This window comes from Pristiophorus japonicus, chromosome 32 (assembly GCF_044704955.1).
Source record: "Pristiophorus japonicus isolate sPriJap1 chromosome 32, sPriJap1.hap1, whole genome shotgun sequence".
Taxonomy (NCBI): Eukaryota; Metazoa; Chordata; class Chondrichthyes; family Pristiophoridae; genus Pristiophorus; species Pristiophorus japonicus.
Window position 1 is genome coordinate 3,094,053 of NC_092008.1, and position 16,585 is coordinate 3,110,637.

The 16,585-nt window shown below is 50.8% G+C and overlaps 1 protein-coding gene across 1 annotated transcript in view; it reads left to right on the forward strand.

Annotated features, from left to right (window-relative positions):
* Positions 1-16,585, forward strand: part of huwe1 (HECT, UBA and WWE domain containing E3 ubiquitin protein ligase 1) — a 316,149-nt gene that overhangs the window by 102,047 nt on the left and 197,517 nt on the right. The window contains exons 16-21 of the mRNA XM_070869027.1: positions 2,996-3,112; positions 4,466-4,567; positions 6,024-6,104; positions 7,862-7,968; positions 12,268-12,445; positions 13,811-13,902. Of these exons, the coding sequence (XP_070725128.1) occupies positions 2,996-3,112; positions 4,466-4,567; positions 6,024-6,104; positions 7,862-7,968; positions 12,268-12,445; positions 13,811-13,902 (677 nt within the window). The remainder of the gene's footprint in view (positions 1-2,995; positions 3,113-4,465; positions 4,568-6,023; positions 6,105-7,861; positions 7,969-12,267; positions 12,446-13,810; positions 13,903-16,585) is intronic.

Consider the following 16,585-nt stretch of genomic DNA (forward strand, 5'->3'; position numbering starts at 1 on the left):
CTGATGGTACTTTCAATGTAGCAGTGATATTGGTGCGTTGTCAATCCACATTGACCAAGCAGCAAGTCGACTAAGCACTCCTGTAAGGCTCCGCTTGACTGGCCATTTTACCTGGCTGGTCCTCGGACTCTTCGCACGCAGGTTCTGTCCAAAAATAAAGTGTTGCAGGACTTTAAGGCTGTGAAAAATTCCAACTGTCTGAATAACTTTGCTATTATTTTCTGCACTCTCCACCAGCATAGAAGTAGTGTTGGTCTCATTACTGTTGTCTCTCTCGCAATCCCTGATGTAGACCGGTTCGATGGTAAAACACCTCGTTTTCCCTTAAACCCGCACCCTCGAAACTAATAAACAGCACTTTCATCAAACTCTCCAGTTCAGGTATAGCTCGGGTGGTTAAGTCAAGGTCCCTCTGCTTGGCCTCGAGGTTGTGTTCATTCTCACTACAAGGAATCGAATACGGCCAAGGTGATCTCCTGGACTAGTTTCCATCGCCTGGATGGGTCGGAGAGGAATTTCCCAGTTTTTTTTCCTCTCTAAATTGGCCTGGGTTTTTAATCAGGTTTTTGCCTCTCCCAGGAGATCACGTGGCTCCGGTTGGGGTGGAGTGTAGAATGTTTCAGTGTAAGGGGTGTCGCAGTTGTGTGGGGCGGACTGGTTGGGCTGGGTGCTCTTTGTCTTTCCGTCATTGTTCATGGGTTTATATATAACCTTCAGGGCTGCTGACCGAGGGCCGTGTGGCTCTTTGTCGGCCGACGTGGACACGATGGGCCGGAATGGCCTCCTTCTGCGCTGCAAATTTCTGTTTCTTCTATCTCCATCTGCAGCATCGCGATCTTTCCATTTAAGGCCTCCGAGATTGATATGAGTGTACCGAAACGGGTCATTTGGCCCACCGCTCCGTGCCGGCGTTTATGCTCCACACCAGCCCCCTCCCACCCCTCTTAATCTTCCCGCCCCCCCACCCCGGTCCGTCCAATCTCTATACCTTTCTCCCCCGTGTGTTTATCCAGCTTCCCCTTAAATACATCGACACTATTCGCCTCGACCCCTCCCAGTGGCAGCGAGTTCCACATTCTCACCGCTCTCTGGGTAAAGAAGTTTCTCCTGAATTCCCCATTGGGTTTATTAGCGACTGTCTTATATCGATGGCCCCCTAGTTCTGGGCTCTCCCTGACGAAACATTTTCTCTACGTCTACCCTATCGAACCCCTTCAGAATTTTTAAAGACCGTTATCAGGTCACCCCGTAACCATCTTTATTAGGGAGAAGTCCCAACCTCTTTAGTCTTTCCTGATCGATATAACATTGTGGGCCGCCCCGACCTGTGTGAGAACACCACCGCAGGTCGGGGCTATAAATAGAGCTGGAGCGCCGGGCCCTGGGACATTGTGGGCAAAGGTGCGGCGAATGAGGGCACGGGGCAAAGAAGAGCCGAGGGCCCAGGGGCAGCACGGACCCAGCCCACACTGTGCGATATGTGCGCGCACTAGGTCCGTGCAGCAGAGCTGGTCTCCAGTCGTCCTGGTTGACCCTTGCCACTGGACCAAGACCTCGCTCTGTCAAGCCTGTGTGGTGGCTGGTGTGCAATGGCTACCACGCGTTTTAAAAAAAAAAAATCCACCCACAGGCATCTTCCACCCCTTCAACGAGAGTTCAGGACTGGAACATCGGGTCCTTCATTGAAACATCTGCGAACTCTCGTGGAAGCAAGCCATCCTCGTTCGAGGGATCGCCCTATGATGATGAACCTCTTGGTATCCTGGTTGTGAATCGTTCTTCTTCTGTGCCTTCACCAGTGCCTGTATATCAGTTCTATAATTGGCAGCCTGGTGCTGTTGAGAGCTTGGGTTGTGTGCGTCCCCCTGGGCGGAAAGCTCGGCTCTGGGCTCCGGATCACCAGTAATTGACGGTGCTGACTTAATGAGGAGCCACAGCAGGCTACGGAACCAAGGGTGGCGATTGATTGCACGCGGCTCGAGTCTCGTTGCTGTGTGAGCAGGCGAGAAGCGGAATCTGTGCATGGCCGCTGTGAGAGGCAGGAAAAGCTAAAGGGGCAGGAAAAGCTAAAGGGACAGTCAGCCTGGCTGCCACCTTGCACCTCTCCTTTGCTCACTTTACCAAGCATCCGGGTGTAAGCTTGAGCGCTCCAGATTTGCTTTGTGTGAAGAGATGCCTCTTGGCCCCATCCCTGAACGGCCGGGCTCTAATTTTAAGGCGACATGATAGGTCCTTACTATACAGTATAAATGCAAACGAGGCCCATGCTTGAGAGAAGGTCAGTCTGTGACCTGTCCTTTATTCCTTAGCACTCAAAGTGATGAAGGTGGGTGGAGCTTCCCCTTTTGTACCTGAAGGCCCAGGGTTAGGAGTGTCTCCCACCTCGTGGTCATTGTTCTCCGTGTACAACTTAGGTCAGATTATACATGGGTTACAATGCTGGTTGAATACATGACACTACACCCCCTTGTTCTGGATCAGAGGAAATTGTTTCTCTCCCATCTAATCTATTGAAGCCGTTTAATCATCTTTATAATGAGTCTCAAACTGCGCACATGCTCCACGGTTCCCCAGAACACACCATATTCGTCAGAAACATAGAAAGTAGGTGCAGGAGCAGGCCATTCGGCCCTTCGAGCCTGCACCACCATTCAACATGATCATGACTGATCATGCAACTTCACTACCCCATTCCTGCCTTCTCTCCATACCCCTTGATCCCTTTAGCCGTAAGGGCCACATCTAACTCCCTTTTGAATATATCTAACGAACTGGCCTCAACAACTTTCTGTGGTAGAGAATTCCACAGGTTCACAATTCTGAGTTTCTCCTCATCTCAGTCCTAAATGGCTTACCCCTTATCCTTAGACTGTGACCTTAGGTTCTGGACTTCCCCCAACATCGGGAACATTCTTCCTGCATCCAACCTGTCCCGATCCCGTCAGAATTTTATATGCTTTGCTCACTGCCCCGTGTTTTACTTTTTCTTCCGTAGTTTCAGACATCGTAATGGAGAGCAGTCCTGGTCCTTCGACTTCATCTTCGACCGAGCCCAGGCCGGATGCAGAGACACGAGGGCCGAGTACCACCGCCAGTTACCCACCGAGAACTGGTAGGCGTGGCGTGTGTGTCTGTGCATGGGCGGGGGAGGGGGGTAGGAGCCTCTTCAGCCTTGGTTAGTACCACGAGAGTGCCAGCCAGGCAAAGCAGAGTTTTGCTATCCTAACTTGCTTCCCAGGCTCGGTGAGGGGCAGGATTGTCGATTTATTTTTATCCCCCCCCACTCATACGGAGTTTGATCCCCGCCTGGCTGTTGGGTGTGTAATGTACGCACCTGGTGAGCATGCTCGCGGGTTTGAAAAGCTTTTGGTGTGTGCCCCCCCCCCCCCCTTTAATCAGGAGCCACTTGATTTAAGTTACAACTTAAAATAGTTGTAAAGCTGTTGACATGGCCAAGGGGGCCATCAGCCGGTCCAGGCAGCGGGCGATCGAGGAGGGGCCGTTCAGCCCGACTGCCTGCCTCTCTTCTGCGACGACGTTGGCGCCAGGGTGTCCCTGGAGATGGAGCTCGCGATGTCCACCGGGACTGGAGTGAATCATCGCACCCGGCAGCCAAATTTTAATTTGATCTGTTAAGGGTCCTTTAAAGTTTATTTGGTAACTTGTGGGTTCTAGTGTCCCTGTAATAAGGGGGCACACGGCTTTATCTGTTAATTAAAATAGTTGCATTGGGAGTGGCTTAGCCAGTCACGTGATGTTCACAAGACTCAATAAAACTCAGTTAGGCCTCGGTCATCCACGATGGGGTATGCAGTTGTGGGCCTGGTGGAAGAGCAGGTAATGTGATTGTTAAACCTTTTGTTACTAAACCATCTAGTTCTTAATAGCAATGTGTTGCTATGACTACTTCAGCAAAGAACCCACGAAGTAAATACATTACAGGATGAACTGATGCATGCAGGTAAAGGGAATTAGAAGGCTGTGAATTCAAGGCCCGCTCCAGAGACTTGAGCAGATAATCCAGGGTGACACTTCAGTACAGTACTGAGGGAGCGCCGCGCTGTCGGAGGGGCAATGCCGAGGGAACGCCGTGCTGTCGACGGCCCTCGCTGTCGGAGGGGCGGCCCCAAGGGAGTGCCGCACTGTCGGAGGTGCTGTCTATCGGATGTGACGTTCAACCCAGGCCCCTTCTGCCCTCAGGTGGATATGAAAGATCCCGTGGCCACTGTTTGAAGAGCAGGGGTAGTTCTCCCATAGAGTCCTGGGGCCAGTATTTATCCCTCGACCAACATCACAAACAGATGATCTGGGTCATTGAGCACGTTGCTGTTTGTGGGAGCTTGCTGGGCGCAAATTGGCTGTCACCAATTACAACGACTACACTTCCAAAATTGTACTTCATTGGCTGTAGAGCACTTTGGGAGATGAAAGGTGTGACATAAATGAAAGTCTTTCTCTCTTGCAGGGGTTCAGTGCATCCCGCAGCGCGCAGCCCTGCTGAAATCCATGCTCAACTTCCTGAAGAAGGCCATTCAAGACCCAGCCTTCTCGGACAGCATTCGACACGGTAATGTCTCCTTAATGGCTCTTAACGTTCAACGGCAGTACTGTCGATTCAGCCACATCTGTTAACATCTGTTCGGTAACCCTATTGCGGGCAAATGCTGCTAATGCAATCGGGATTGTGGCCGACCTCTTGATCCCATTGGGACTCCCAGCCCATGAGTAAGACGACTGAAAATAACCCGCTAGCCTCTGCTTAGTTGTTGACGCTCTCCCGAGGTTGTGGGCTCGAGTCCCGCTCTGGAGCTTGAGCCCACAAATCTAGGCTGATGCTCCAGTGCAGTGCCGAGGGAGCGCCGCCCTGTCAGAGGGGCGGTGCCGAGGGAGCGCCGCCCTGTCGGAGGGGACGTTGAACCAAAGCTCTGTCTGTTCCCCCCCTTGGGTGATGTAAAAGGTCCCATGGCCACTCTTGGAAACTGTGTGGGGAGCGTTCTCCCCTTGCCGTGGGGCTGATATTTCCTCCTACAGCTAACATCACTTTTTTAAAAAAAAACAGATTGACTGGTCGTTTCGTCTAATTTGCCGTTTGTGCGATCTTGCTGTGTGCAAGTTGGCTGGTATGCCTGCTCACAACTGATTGCACTTCAGAAGAACAAGTTGTTCTTTGAGGACGTGATTGAGATTGCTACTGTTGGAAGCCCTATGTATCTTTAGTTGGAATTGGGGTCTTGCCTCTTGGTGAATGTTTATCAACATCAAGGAACGAACAGGGGAGGCCATTCGGCCCCTCGAGCTTGCTCCGCCATTCAATTTGAATCTTGACTCCATCTCCCCGCCTTGGTTCTGTCACCCTGAATACCCTTGCCTAAGGAGAATCTTAGCAATTTCAGCTTTTAAATTACCAATTGACCCCCAGCCTCAACCGATTGGTAAAGGAGTTTGCTGTACAGCAGTGTGCAGAAGGGTGGAGCTGTGACCCTTGCCCCCTGAAACCTGAGTACGCTCTGCCTGTTGCCTCTATGAACGCCCGAACATCAGCAATAGGAGCAGGAGTCGGCCATTCGGCCCCTCGAGCCTGCTCCACCATTTAATAAGATCGCGGCTGATCCGATCATGGACTCAGCTCCACTTCCCCGCCCGCCCCTTCACTCCCTTATCGTTCAAAAATCTGTCTATCTCCACCTTAAATATATTCAATGACCCAGCCTCCACAGCTCCCCTGGGGCAGAGAATTCCACAGATTCACCAGAAGAAATTCCTCCTCATCTCCGTCTTAAATGGGCGACCCCTTATTCTGAAACTATGTGCCCCCTAATTCTAGATTCCCCCACGAGGGGGAAACATCATCTCTGCATCTACCCTGTCCAGCCCCCCTCAGAATCTTATATGTTTCAATAAGATCACCTTATATTCGTGTAAACTCCAATGTGTACAGCCCCAACCTGCTCAACCTTTCGTTTCATCGTAACCTGGTGGCGAAAGTGCTTGATTAACTTTTTTTTCTGTGTTTTGTCTTTCAGTAATGGATGGTTCCCTGCCTACCTCACTAAAGCACATTATCAGCAATGCGGAGTATTATGGGCCATCGCTCTTCCTGCTCGGTAAGTGAGCGGTGCGCTGAATCATTGCGTGCTCCCTTTGCTTTGCTGTCTGCTCCCAGCAACAAATATTCTCTCTGTGCAGCCGCCTCGACTTGTCTGCTATTCCATTCCCCCATTATTTGCCATTCCCCCCGCCCCCCCCCCGGCTCCTCCCCTGCAAGATTGGCAAGTCTGCTGCCAACCATCTGCCAAATAAACCCTCCGTCAAAAAACTGGCCGAGAGTGGGTGGCAGTGCGTCATTGCTCTCTGCTTAGCGCAGTGCTATTCTTGGAAATGAAAGCCGGGATATTCCATTCGGTGTCGTTTTTTATAGCTGTTCTTTTTAATCGGGTTCATTTGGCGGTTTGTTGGCAGCAGACTTGGGCACCTTGTGTTTCCACCGGCTCTGTAAATTAAGACTTCTAAAGAGTGTGCCCCTATCAGCACATCCTTGAAAATGAATGTGCACGTTAATGCGGGTCGCAGCTGCGGCTCACTGGTATCACTCTGGCCCGAGTCCGAGGGTTGTGAGTTCAAGCGAGCTCAAAATCTAGGCTTGCAATCTAGGTACCAATACTGAGAGGATGGCACCGAGGGAGCGCGGCTCCACACTGTCTGAGGGAGCTCCGCGCTGTCGGGGGGGCCGTCTTTCAGATAAGACGTGAAATCAAAGTTCTGTCTGCCCTGTTGGAGTGGCTATGCTGAGGGTGGGGAGTAATGCCTCGTTGCTCTGCTTAGCACAGTGCTATTCTACGCAATGCAAGCAAGGGTGTTCCACCGACCTACAGCCTAACCACACTGCGGAGGAGGCAACGATGCACTTGTGCCCATCTACGGGGTCTATTTGGCAGATTGCTGGCAGCAGACTTGCAGGCCCCCTCGGATGGATGTAAATTATCCCTCGAAGAAGAGCAGCGGTGTTTCCTTATGTCATGAAATGGAAGTCTATCTTTGTCTATATATCTCTCCTCTTCCACTCCCTGTTTGCTCAGCCTCATTAACTTGAGGCATAGGTGCAGTAGAATCTAAAGGAACGGAATTGATTCCTGATTGAGCAGGAGAGCGGCGTGGGTTTAGGGTAGAAAATACAAAAGCCATACCTGGGTCGTGGAACAGGTTGAGTGCCCTTGTATTGAAATAGGAGCAGGAGTAGGCCATTCGGCCCCTCGAGCCTGCTCCGCCATTTAATATGATCATGGCTGATCCGATCATGGACTCAGCTCCACTTCCCTGCCCGCCCCCTTATTCCTTAATCAGTTCAGAAACTGTTTATCTCTGTCTTAAATTTATTCAATGTCCCGGCTTCCACAGCTCTCTGAGGCAGCGAATTCCACAGATTTACAACCCTCAGAGAAGAAATTCCTCCTCATCTCAGTTTTAAATGGGCGGCCCCTTATTCTAAGACCACGCCCCCTAGTTCCAGTCTCCCCATCAGTGGAAACATCCTCTCTGCATCCACCTTGTCGAGCCCCCTCATAATCTTATACATTTTGATAAAATCACCTCTTGTTCTTGGCCTGTATTGATCTGGTTCATGTTCTGTATCTTCATGCAGTGTATTGATGCAGTCCCTCTAGTGTCGAATGTCTGATCAAGGACTCTGATCGGCTAGAGACTGTAGGAAAGAGAATTCCCTTCTAATTTGTAACGGATACCTGAGCGCTGTCGCAACCAGTCCATGCTGGCGCGGGGGTTGAACAATACCCCAGGGCGCACACGTTTCAGAGCCCTTGTGTGCCCCAACACTGACTGATCTGTGTTTTGTCTTTCTTTCCAGCTACCGAGGTGGTAACTGTGTTTGTGTTCCAAGAGCCATCGCTGCTGTCTTCGCTCCAGGATAATGGGCTGACCGATGTCATGCTTCACGCTTTGTTGATAAAAGACGTGAGTTCTCGCTCGCGCTCGCTGTAATGCTGCCGACTGCCTCTTTGCTGCACAAAGTACTGCACTCCCATCGGCTATCCTCCATCGCCTCCCGCTCCACTGGGTTCCCTGTACCCCCAGCCTATTGACTTCAGTGACCCAATCCTCGTCGGATCCCGTCACGGCACCTCCTCGCCGATCTCCTTGGTCTCCCCTTGCCTGTGATCTCTGCCTAACATCGATATCTTTATTTTATTCCTTAACAATTCCAATCACACCGCAGGCCAAATGTTTTCCAGCATTTCCTGTTTGAGAACTCTCATTTCCACAGTTGCCCAAGTCATCTTCATCCTCGTGAATCACAAGTGTAAGTCCAATAATGGACCTTCCCCCTCCTAGTCCCCCACATCATCATCATCGGCAGTCCCTTGGAATCGAGGAAGACTTGCTTCCACTCTTAAAATGAGTCCTTAGGTGGCTGAACAGTCCAATACGGGAACCACAGTCCCTGTCACAGGTGGTTGAGGGAAGGGGAGGGTGGGACTGGTTTGCCGCACGCTCCTTCCGCTGCCTGCGCTTGGTTTCTGCACGCTCTCGGCGACGAGACTCGAGGTGCTCAGCGCCCTCCCGGATGCACTTCCTCCACTTAGGGCGGACTGGTCTTTGGGCCCAGGGACTCCCAGGTGTCGGTGGGGATATTGCACTTTATCTCACACAGACACACACCTGCTCCACCATTAGCCCTTCTTCCAGTGTGACCAGCCCTTCCCGGTGTAGGCCGTGGTTCAGCGGGGCTCGCTCTCGCCTCCCGAGTCAGAAGGTCGTGCGTTCGAGTCCCCACTCCAGAGACTCGAGCCCCACAATCCAGGCCGACACACTGCCGTACTGAGGGAGCGCTGTACCGTCTTTTGCATGAGGCGTTAAACTTTACTGAGGCTTTGTCTGCCCCTCGGGTGGACATAAAGGATCCCACAGCCACGATCTCTAAGAGCAAGGGGGCATTCTCCCCGGTGTCCCAGGGGTAATATTTATCGCTCAACCAACATCACTTTTAAAAAAAAAAAAACACATTGTCTGGTCATTGCTGTGTGTAAATTGGTTGCTTCATGGGCTATAAACCACTTTAGGATGTTCTGAGGTCATGCAAGTTAATATAGAAATGTAAGTTCGTTCTTTCCTCATTTCCTGCAGCTCGTTCCCTCCCTTTCTGCCCTTTTTTAAAAAAAAAAGTATTCAAAATTCTCCACTTTGACCGTTCCTTTGTGCTGTCGCCAGAAGTTGCTCACTCGCTGTTTTTCCCCTCTTCTGTTCTGTGTCCACCTATTTATCCTGCCTTGTACACCGCTTTACATAGAACATTGTTCGAGAAAATTCTCTCGCATACATTCCATGAACTCGTCTTTCAAGGAACTTTTGCCAATTTAGTTTGCCCAGTCTATATGGAGATTACAGTCCCCCAGGATATTTCATTACCCTTGTTACATCCTCTGATCTGCTGATTTATGCTCTGTCCGTCACGATAATTACTGTTCGGGGGCCTATAAACTACTCCCACCAGTGTTTTCTGCCCTTGTTGTTGTTTTGCTCCATCCATGCCGATTCTGCATCCTGACTTTCTGGGCCGAGATCCTTTCTCACAACTGCCTTTTATTATCTGGGCTAGCCGACCTCCTTTTCCATTCCGTCTGTCTTTTCTAAAAGTCAAGTACCCCGGGCATATTTAATTCCCCGCCTTGGTCGCCCTGCAACCACATCTCCGTAACGGCTACTGGAGCAAACACATTTATCTCCGGAAAAGGCTGGAAATCTCAGCGGGTCAGGCAGCATCTGTGGAGAGAGAAACCGAGTTATCGTTTCAGGTCACCTAAAACGCAAACTCTGTTTCTCTCTCTCCTCAGATGCTGCCTGACCCGCTGAGATTTCCAGCATTTTGTTTTCATTTCAGATTCCAGCACCTGCAGTATTTTGCCTTTGTGTCCCATTGATCTCTTTGTGCCATTAATTAATCTATCTTGTTATGAATGCTTTGTAACTCCTTACTATTTTTCTCTGATCTGGCCTTTGTATCTAATGCCCTATTACGGTTAAGTTCTCTCTCTGACACAATCTGCTTGTTTTTACCCGAATCGCTTCTCTGCTCTACAGACTTGACTTTAGCCCTATCATCATCATAGGCAGTCCCTCGGAATCGAGGAAGACTTGCTTCCACTCCCAAAGTGAGTTCTCTGGCGGCTGAACAGTCCAATATGGGAGCCACAGACCCTGTCACAGGTGGGACAGATAATTGTCGAGGGAAGGGGTGGGTAGGGCTAGTTTGCTAGGTGCTCCTTCCGCTGCCTGTGTTTGACCTCTTCACGTTCTTTGCGTTGAGACTCGGAAGAACTCGATGCCCTCCCGGATGCACTTCCTCCATCTTGGGCGGTCTTTGGCCAGGGTCTCCCAGGTGTCAGTGGTGATGTCACACTTTATCAGGGAGGCTTTGAGGGTCTCCTTGTAACGTTTCCTCTGATCACCTTGGGCTCGTTTGCCACGGAGGAGTTCCGAGTAGAGCGCTTGCTTTGGGAGTCTTGTGTCTGGGGCATGCGGACATTGTGACCCGCCCAGCGGAGCTGGTCGAGTGTGGTCAGTGCTTCGATGCTGGGGATGTTGGGCCTGGTCGAGGACGCTAACGTTGGTGCTTCTGTTCTGCCAGGGGATTTGCAGGATCTTGCGGAGATGTCGTTCGTGGTATTTCTCCAGAGACTTTAGCCCTATCCACTACCCTCTATCCGATTCTCTAGGACACTGGTCCCAGCCCCGGTTTAAGTGGCGACCCTCTCAGTGGAACAGCTCCCTCTGCAGGACCACTGGGCGCCTGTTGGTGGGGCTAGCGAGGTGGCGCCCAGCACACTCCCTCTCTCGCTGCCACCTATAGGCACTTCAGTGTCACAGCAGCTTCTGAAACACTGCCTCACCAAGCTCCTGCACTCTAAACATCCTGGCTGCAATTCAGTCTGTGCAGTTTCTGCCAGGCTACTTAGGATTCCTGTCCACTGCCTTTTCACCATCATTTTAAATCCCTCCTTTTTGATTTCACATGGAAACACCTACACAGTAAATTACCTTACATAAATTTAGACGTGTTCCAAAACTCGGCTGCCGCCATGTCCTAACTCGCACCAAGTTCCGCTCACCTATCACCCCCTGTGCTCGCTGTCTAAAATTGGCTCCCGGTTAAACAACGCCTCGATTTCAAAATGCTCATCCTTGTTTACAAATCCCTCCATGGCCCTACACCCCTCCCTATCTCTGTAACCTCCTCCAGCCCCTACACCCCTCCCTATCTCTGTAACCTCCTCCAGCCTCTACACCCCTCCCTATCTCTGTAACCCCCTCCAGCCCCTACACCCCTCCCTATCTCTGTAACCCCCTCCAGCCCCTACACCCCTCCCTATCTCTGTAACCCCCTCCAGCCTCTACACCCCTCCCTATCTCTGTAACCTCCTCCAGCCTCTACACCCCTCCCTATCTCTGTAACCTCCTCCAGCCTCTACACCCCTCCCTATCTCTGTAACCCCCTCCAGCCTCTACACCCCTCCCTATCTCTGTAACCTCCTCCAGCCCCTACACCCCTTCCTATCTCTGTAACCTCCTCCAGCCTCTACACCCCTCCCTATCTCTGTAACCTCCTCCAGCCCCGACACCCCTCCCTATCTCTGTAACCTCCTCCAGCCTCTACACCCCTCCCTATCTCTGTAACCTCCTCCAGCCTCTACACCCCTCCCTATCTCTGTAACCTCCTCCAGCCTCTACACCCCTCCCTATCTCTGTAACCTCCTCCAGCCCCTACACCCATCCCTATCTCTGTAACCTCCTCCAGTACCACCCCCCCGGAGATGTTTGCGCTCTTCTAATTCTGCCCTCCTGAGCATCCCTGATTATAATCACGCAACCATCGGTGGCCGTGCCTTCTGTTGCCTGGGCCCCAAGCTCTGGAACTCCCTCCCTAAACCGCTCGGCATTTCTCTCCTCTTTCAAATCTACCTCTTTGACCAAGCTTTTGGTCACCTGTGCTAACTTCTACTTATGTGGCTCGGTCTGAAATTTTTATTGTGTAACTGCTGTGAAACGCCTTGGGACATTTCACTATGTAAAAGGCGCTATATCAATTCTTGCTGTAAATTAAATGCTAAAGGTTGATGCGGACTCTATGTCTGTGTCTGTGATTGTGTTTAGATTGAAGTATTTTTAAAATTCTTCTGAAATGGGTTGCCATTTTTAAAAAAAAAAACCACGCACAACGCAACCCGTTTCCAACCTTGTATTTGTTTCCTTTCTCAGGTACCTGCCACCCGCGAGGTTCTGGGTTCCTTACCGAACGTTTTCAGCGCGCTGTGCCTGAACGCTCGGGGGCTGCAGTCCTTTGTGCAGTGCCAGCCCTTTGAGCGACTCTTCAAGGTGCTGCTGTCTCCCGATTACCTGCCAGCCATGCGGAGGCGTCGCAGTTCGGATCCTTTGGGTCAGCGTCCGACAGAAGTTCTGATTGTGTTTGAAAATGTTCCGCGGGATTCTGCGTGGCACGCGCAGTGAAGGCCCAGGCTGCTGCTCGTGGCCCAAGTGCCTCCGCCAAATTCCTGGGCAATTCAGTGAAAGATCCCACGGGCACTATTGGAAGAAGAGCAGGGAGAGAGAGAGAGACCACACTGTGATATGTGCGCGCACTCCGTGCAGCAGAGCTAGTCTCCAGTTGTCCTGGTTAACCCTTGCCACTGGACCAAGACCTCGCTCTGTCGAGCCCGTGTGGTGGCTGGTGTGCAATGGCCACCTCACGTTTATATAAAAAAAAAAAATCCACGCATAGGCGTCTTCCACCCTCCTAGAAACACACAACATTCTGATGGGACTGGACAGGTTAGATGCGGGAAGAATGTTCCCGATGTTGGGGAAGTCCAGAACCAGGGGTTACAGTCTAAGGATACGGGGTTGGCCATTTAGGACCGAGATGAGGAGAAACTTGTTCACTCAGAGAATTGTGAACCTGTGGAATTCTCTACCGGACTCCAAGGGTTAATTTACGAGGAGAGATTACACAAACTAGGGTTGTATTCCCTGGAATTTAGATGGTTAAGGAGGTGATCTGATCAAAGTTTTCAGGATTTTGACAAGAACAGATAGGGTAGAGAGAGAGAGACTTTCTCCGCTGGTTGGGGAGTCTAGGACAAGGGGGCAGAGTCTACAAATTGGAGTCAGACCTTTCAGAAGTGAAATTCGGAAACACTTCTACACACAAAGGGTGGTGCAAATTTGGAACACACTCTCTCCCGCAAACGGCGATTGATTTAAAATCTGAGATTGATTAGATTTTTGTTAACCAAAGTTTTTAAGGGATATGGGCCAAAGGCGGGTGGATGGAGTTGGGACGCAGATCAGCCCTGATCTCATTGAATGGCGTAACAGGCTCGAAGGGCTGAACGGCCTCCTCCTGTCCCTAATGTAACAGACTCGAGGGGCTGAACGGCCTCCTCCTGTCCCTAATGTAACAGGCTCGAGGGGCTGAACGGCCTCCTCCTGTCCCTAATGTAACAGGTTCGAGGGGCTGAACGGCCTCCTCCTGTCCCTAATGTAACAGGCTCGAGGGGCTGAACGGCCTCCTCCTGTCCCTAATGTAACAGGCTCGAGGGGCTGAGCGGCCTCCTCCTGTCCCTAATGTAACAGGCTCGAGGGGCTGAACGGCCGCCTCCTGTTTCTCAGGGAGCGGGTTGATGATACTAGAATAAATCCCGCTACGGGTGAATAGCGAACTTGTTCCGTCGCCTCTGCCGTGCGTTTGAATCATCAGTGACTTTCTTAAGCAAATGATTGTCTGTCTCAACTGTTTGTGCAGGTGACACGGCTTCCAACCTTGGCAGTGCTGTCGACGAACTCATGAGACACCAACCAACGCTGAAGACCGATGCCACCACAGCAATCATAAAGGTGCGAGTCTATAAATCCAAGAATGGGAGAGATGATTACGGCCAGGGGAACGGCAATTGAAATCAGCCCCAAGGAAAGAATAAGCTGGCATATGTTCTTGATTTAAAAAAAAATATGTATTCATTCTCTGGGATGTGGGCGTCGCTGGCATTTATTGGCCGTTCCTAGTCGCCACCAGTATGTGGTCGCGGGCCGCCTTCTGCGTTTGGTGTAGCTGGTTGGACCACTTCGGAGGGCAGCTAAGAGTCGACCATGCTGATGCAGGGCAGGAGCCGCGGGTGGAACGCACAGGGTTAAGGGCGGCAGGTTTGCTTCTCCAGAGGGACATCGGTGGGTTTGTGCGACTGGGAACGACTGAATTGAAGTTCTCTCTCTGCCGCAGGTCAAGGGTTTGAGCTCTCAGTCTCCGGATCGTCAGTCGCAGGCTTGAGAATAGCTAGTCCAGTAACACTCCCTCTCCTGACTGCGAGCCGGTGCCTCTCCTACCGCTTCTGCGTGCGTACAGTATTGGCCTCCTTATTTAAGGAAGGATATACTTGCGTTGGAGGCAGTTCAGAGAAGTCGATTCCTGAGATGAGGGGGTTGAAACATGAAAGGTTGGGCCTGCACTCATTTGAGTTTAGAAGAATGAGAGGTGATCGTTTTGAAATGTGTAAGATTCCAAGGGGGCTGGACAGGGTAGATGCAGAGAGGGTGTTTCCCCTCATGGGGCAATCTAGAACTAGGGGGCATATAGTTTAGAAACATAGAAAATAGGTGCAGGAGTAGGCCATTCGGCCCTTCGAGCCTGCACCGCCATTCAATGAGTTCATGGCTGAACATGCAACTTCAGTACCCCATTCCTGCTTTCTCGCCATACCCCTTGATCCCCCGAGTAGTAAGGACTACATCGAACTCCTTTTTGAATATATTTAGTGAATTGGCCTCAACAACTTTCTGTGGTAGAGAATTCCACAGGTTCACCACTCTCTGGGTGAAGAAGTTTCTCCTCATCTCGGTCCTAAATGGCTTACCCCTTATCCTTAGACTGTGACCCCCTGGTTCTGGATTTACCCAACATCGGGAACATTCTTCCTGCATCAAACCTGTCTAAATCCGTCAGAATTTGAAACGTTTCTGAGATCCCCTCTCATTCTTCTGAACTCCAGTGAATACAAGCCCAGTTGATCCAGTCAATCTTGATATGTCAGTCCTGCCATCCTGGGAATCAGTCTGGTGAACCTTCGCTGCACTCCCTCAATAGCAAAAATGTCCTTCCTCAATTTGGGAGACCAAAACTGTACACAATACTCCAGATGTGGCCTCACCAAGGCCCTGTACAACTGTAGCAACACCTCCCTGCCCCTGTACTCAAATCCCCTCGCTATGAAGGCCAACATGCCATTTTCTTTCTTAACCGCCTGCTGTACCTGCATGCCAACCTTCAATGACTGATGTACCATGACACTCCGGTCTCGTTGCACCTCCCCTTTTCCTAATCTGTCATCATTCAGATAATAGTCTGTCTCTGTTTTTACCACCGAAGTGGATAACCTCACATTTATCCACATTATACTTCATCTGCCATGCATTTGCCCACTCACCTAACCAAGTCACTCTGCAGCCTCATAGCATCCTCCTTGCAGCTCACACCGCCACCTTAGTGTCATCTGCAAATTTGGAGATACTACATTTAATCTCCTCGTCAAAATCATTAATGTACAATGTAAACAGTCGGGGCCCCAGCACAGAACCTTGCGGTACCCCACTAGTCACTGCCTGCCATTCTGAAAAGTACCCACTTACTCCTACTCTTTGCTTCCTGTCTGACAACCAGTTCTCAATCCGCATTAGCACACTACCCCCAATCCCATGTGCTTTAACTTTGCACATTAATCTCTTGTGTGGGACCTTGTCGAAAGCCTTCTGAAAGTCCAAACACACCACATCAACTGGTTCTCCCTTGTCCACTCTACTGGAAACATCCTCAAAAAATTCCAGAAGATTTGTCAAGCATGATTTCCCTTTCACAAATCCATGCTGACTTGGACCTATCATGTCACCTCTTTCCAAATGCGCTGCTATGACATCCTTAATAATTGATTCCATCATTTTACCCACTACTGATGTCGGGCTGACCGGTCTATAATTCTCTGTTTTCTCTCCCTTTTTTAAAAAGTGGGGTTACATTGGCTACCCTCCACTCGATAGGAACTGATCCAGAGTCTATGGACTCTTGGAAAATGACTGTCAATGCATCCGATATTTCGAAGACCAGAATAAGGGGTCGCCCATTTAAGACGGAGATTCTGGTGAATCTGTGGAATTCTCTGCCCCAGAGAGCTGTGGAGGCTGGGTCATTGAATATATTTAAGGTGGAGGTAGACAGATTTTTGAGCGACAAGGGAGTTGCGGGTTCTGGGGAGCGGGCAGGGAAGTGGAGCTGAGCCCAAGATCAGATCAGCCGCGATCTTATTGAATGGCAGAGCAGGCTTGAGGGACCAGATGGCCGACTCCTGCTCCTATTTCTTGTGTTTTCTTAAGTTTTCACAGAAGTGCATGTGTGTGGGTGTTTGGTGGGGACGCGCTCCGGCCTGGGTGTGACTTGTCCCTTACTGTTGATCAGCCTGGCTGGAGATCCGTTTTTAGGCTAGCGGTTAAGGGCACTCGGGTGAGCTACTGCTAGGGTGGGGGAGGGTGCTGC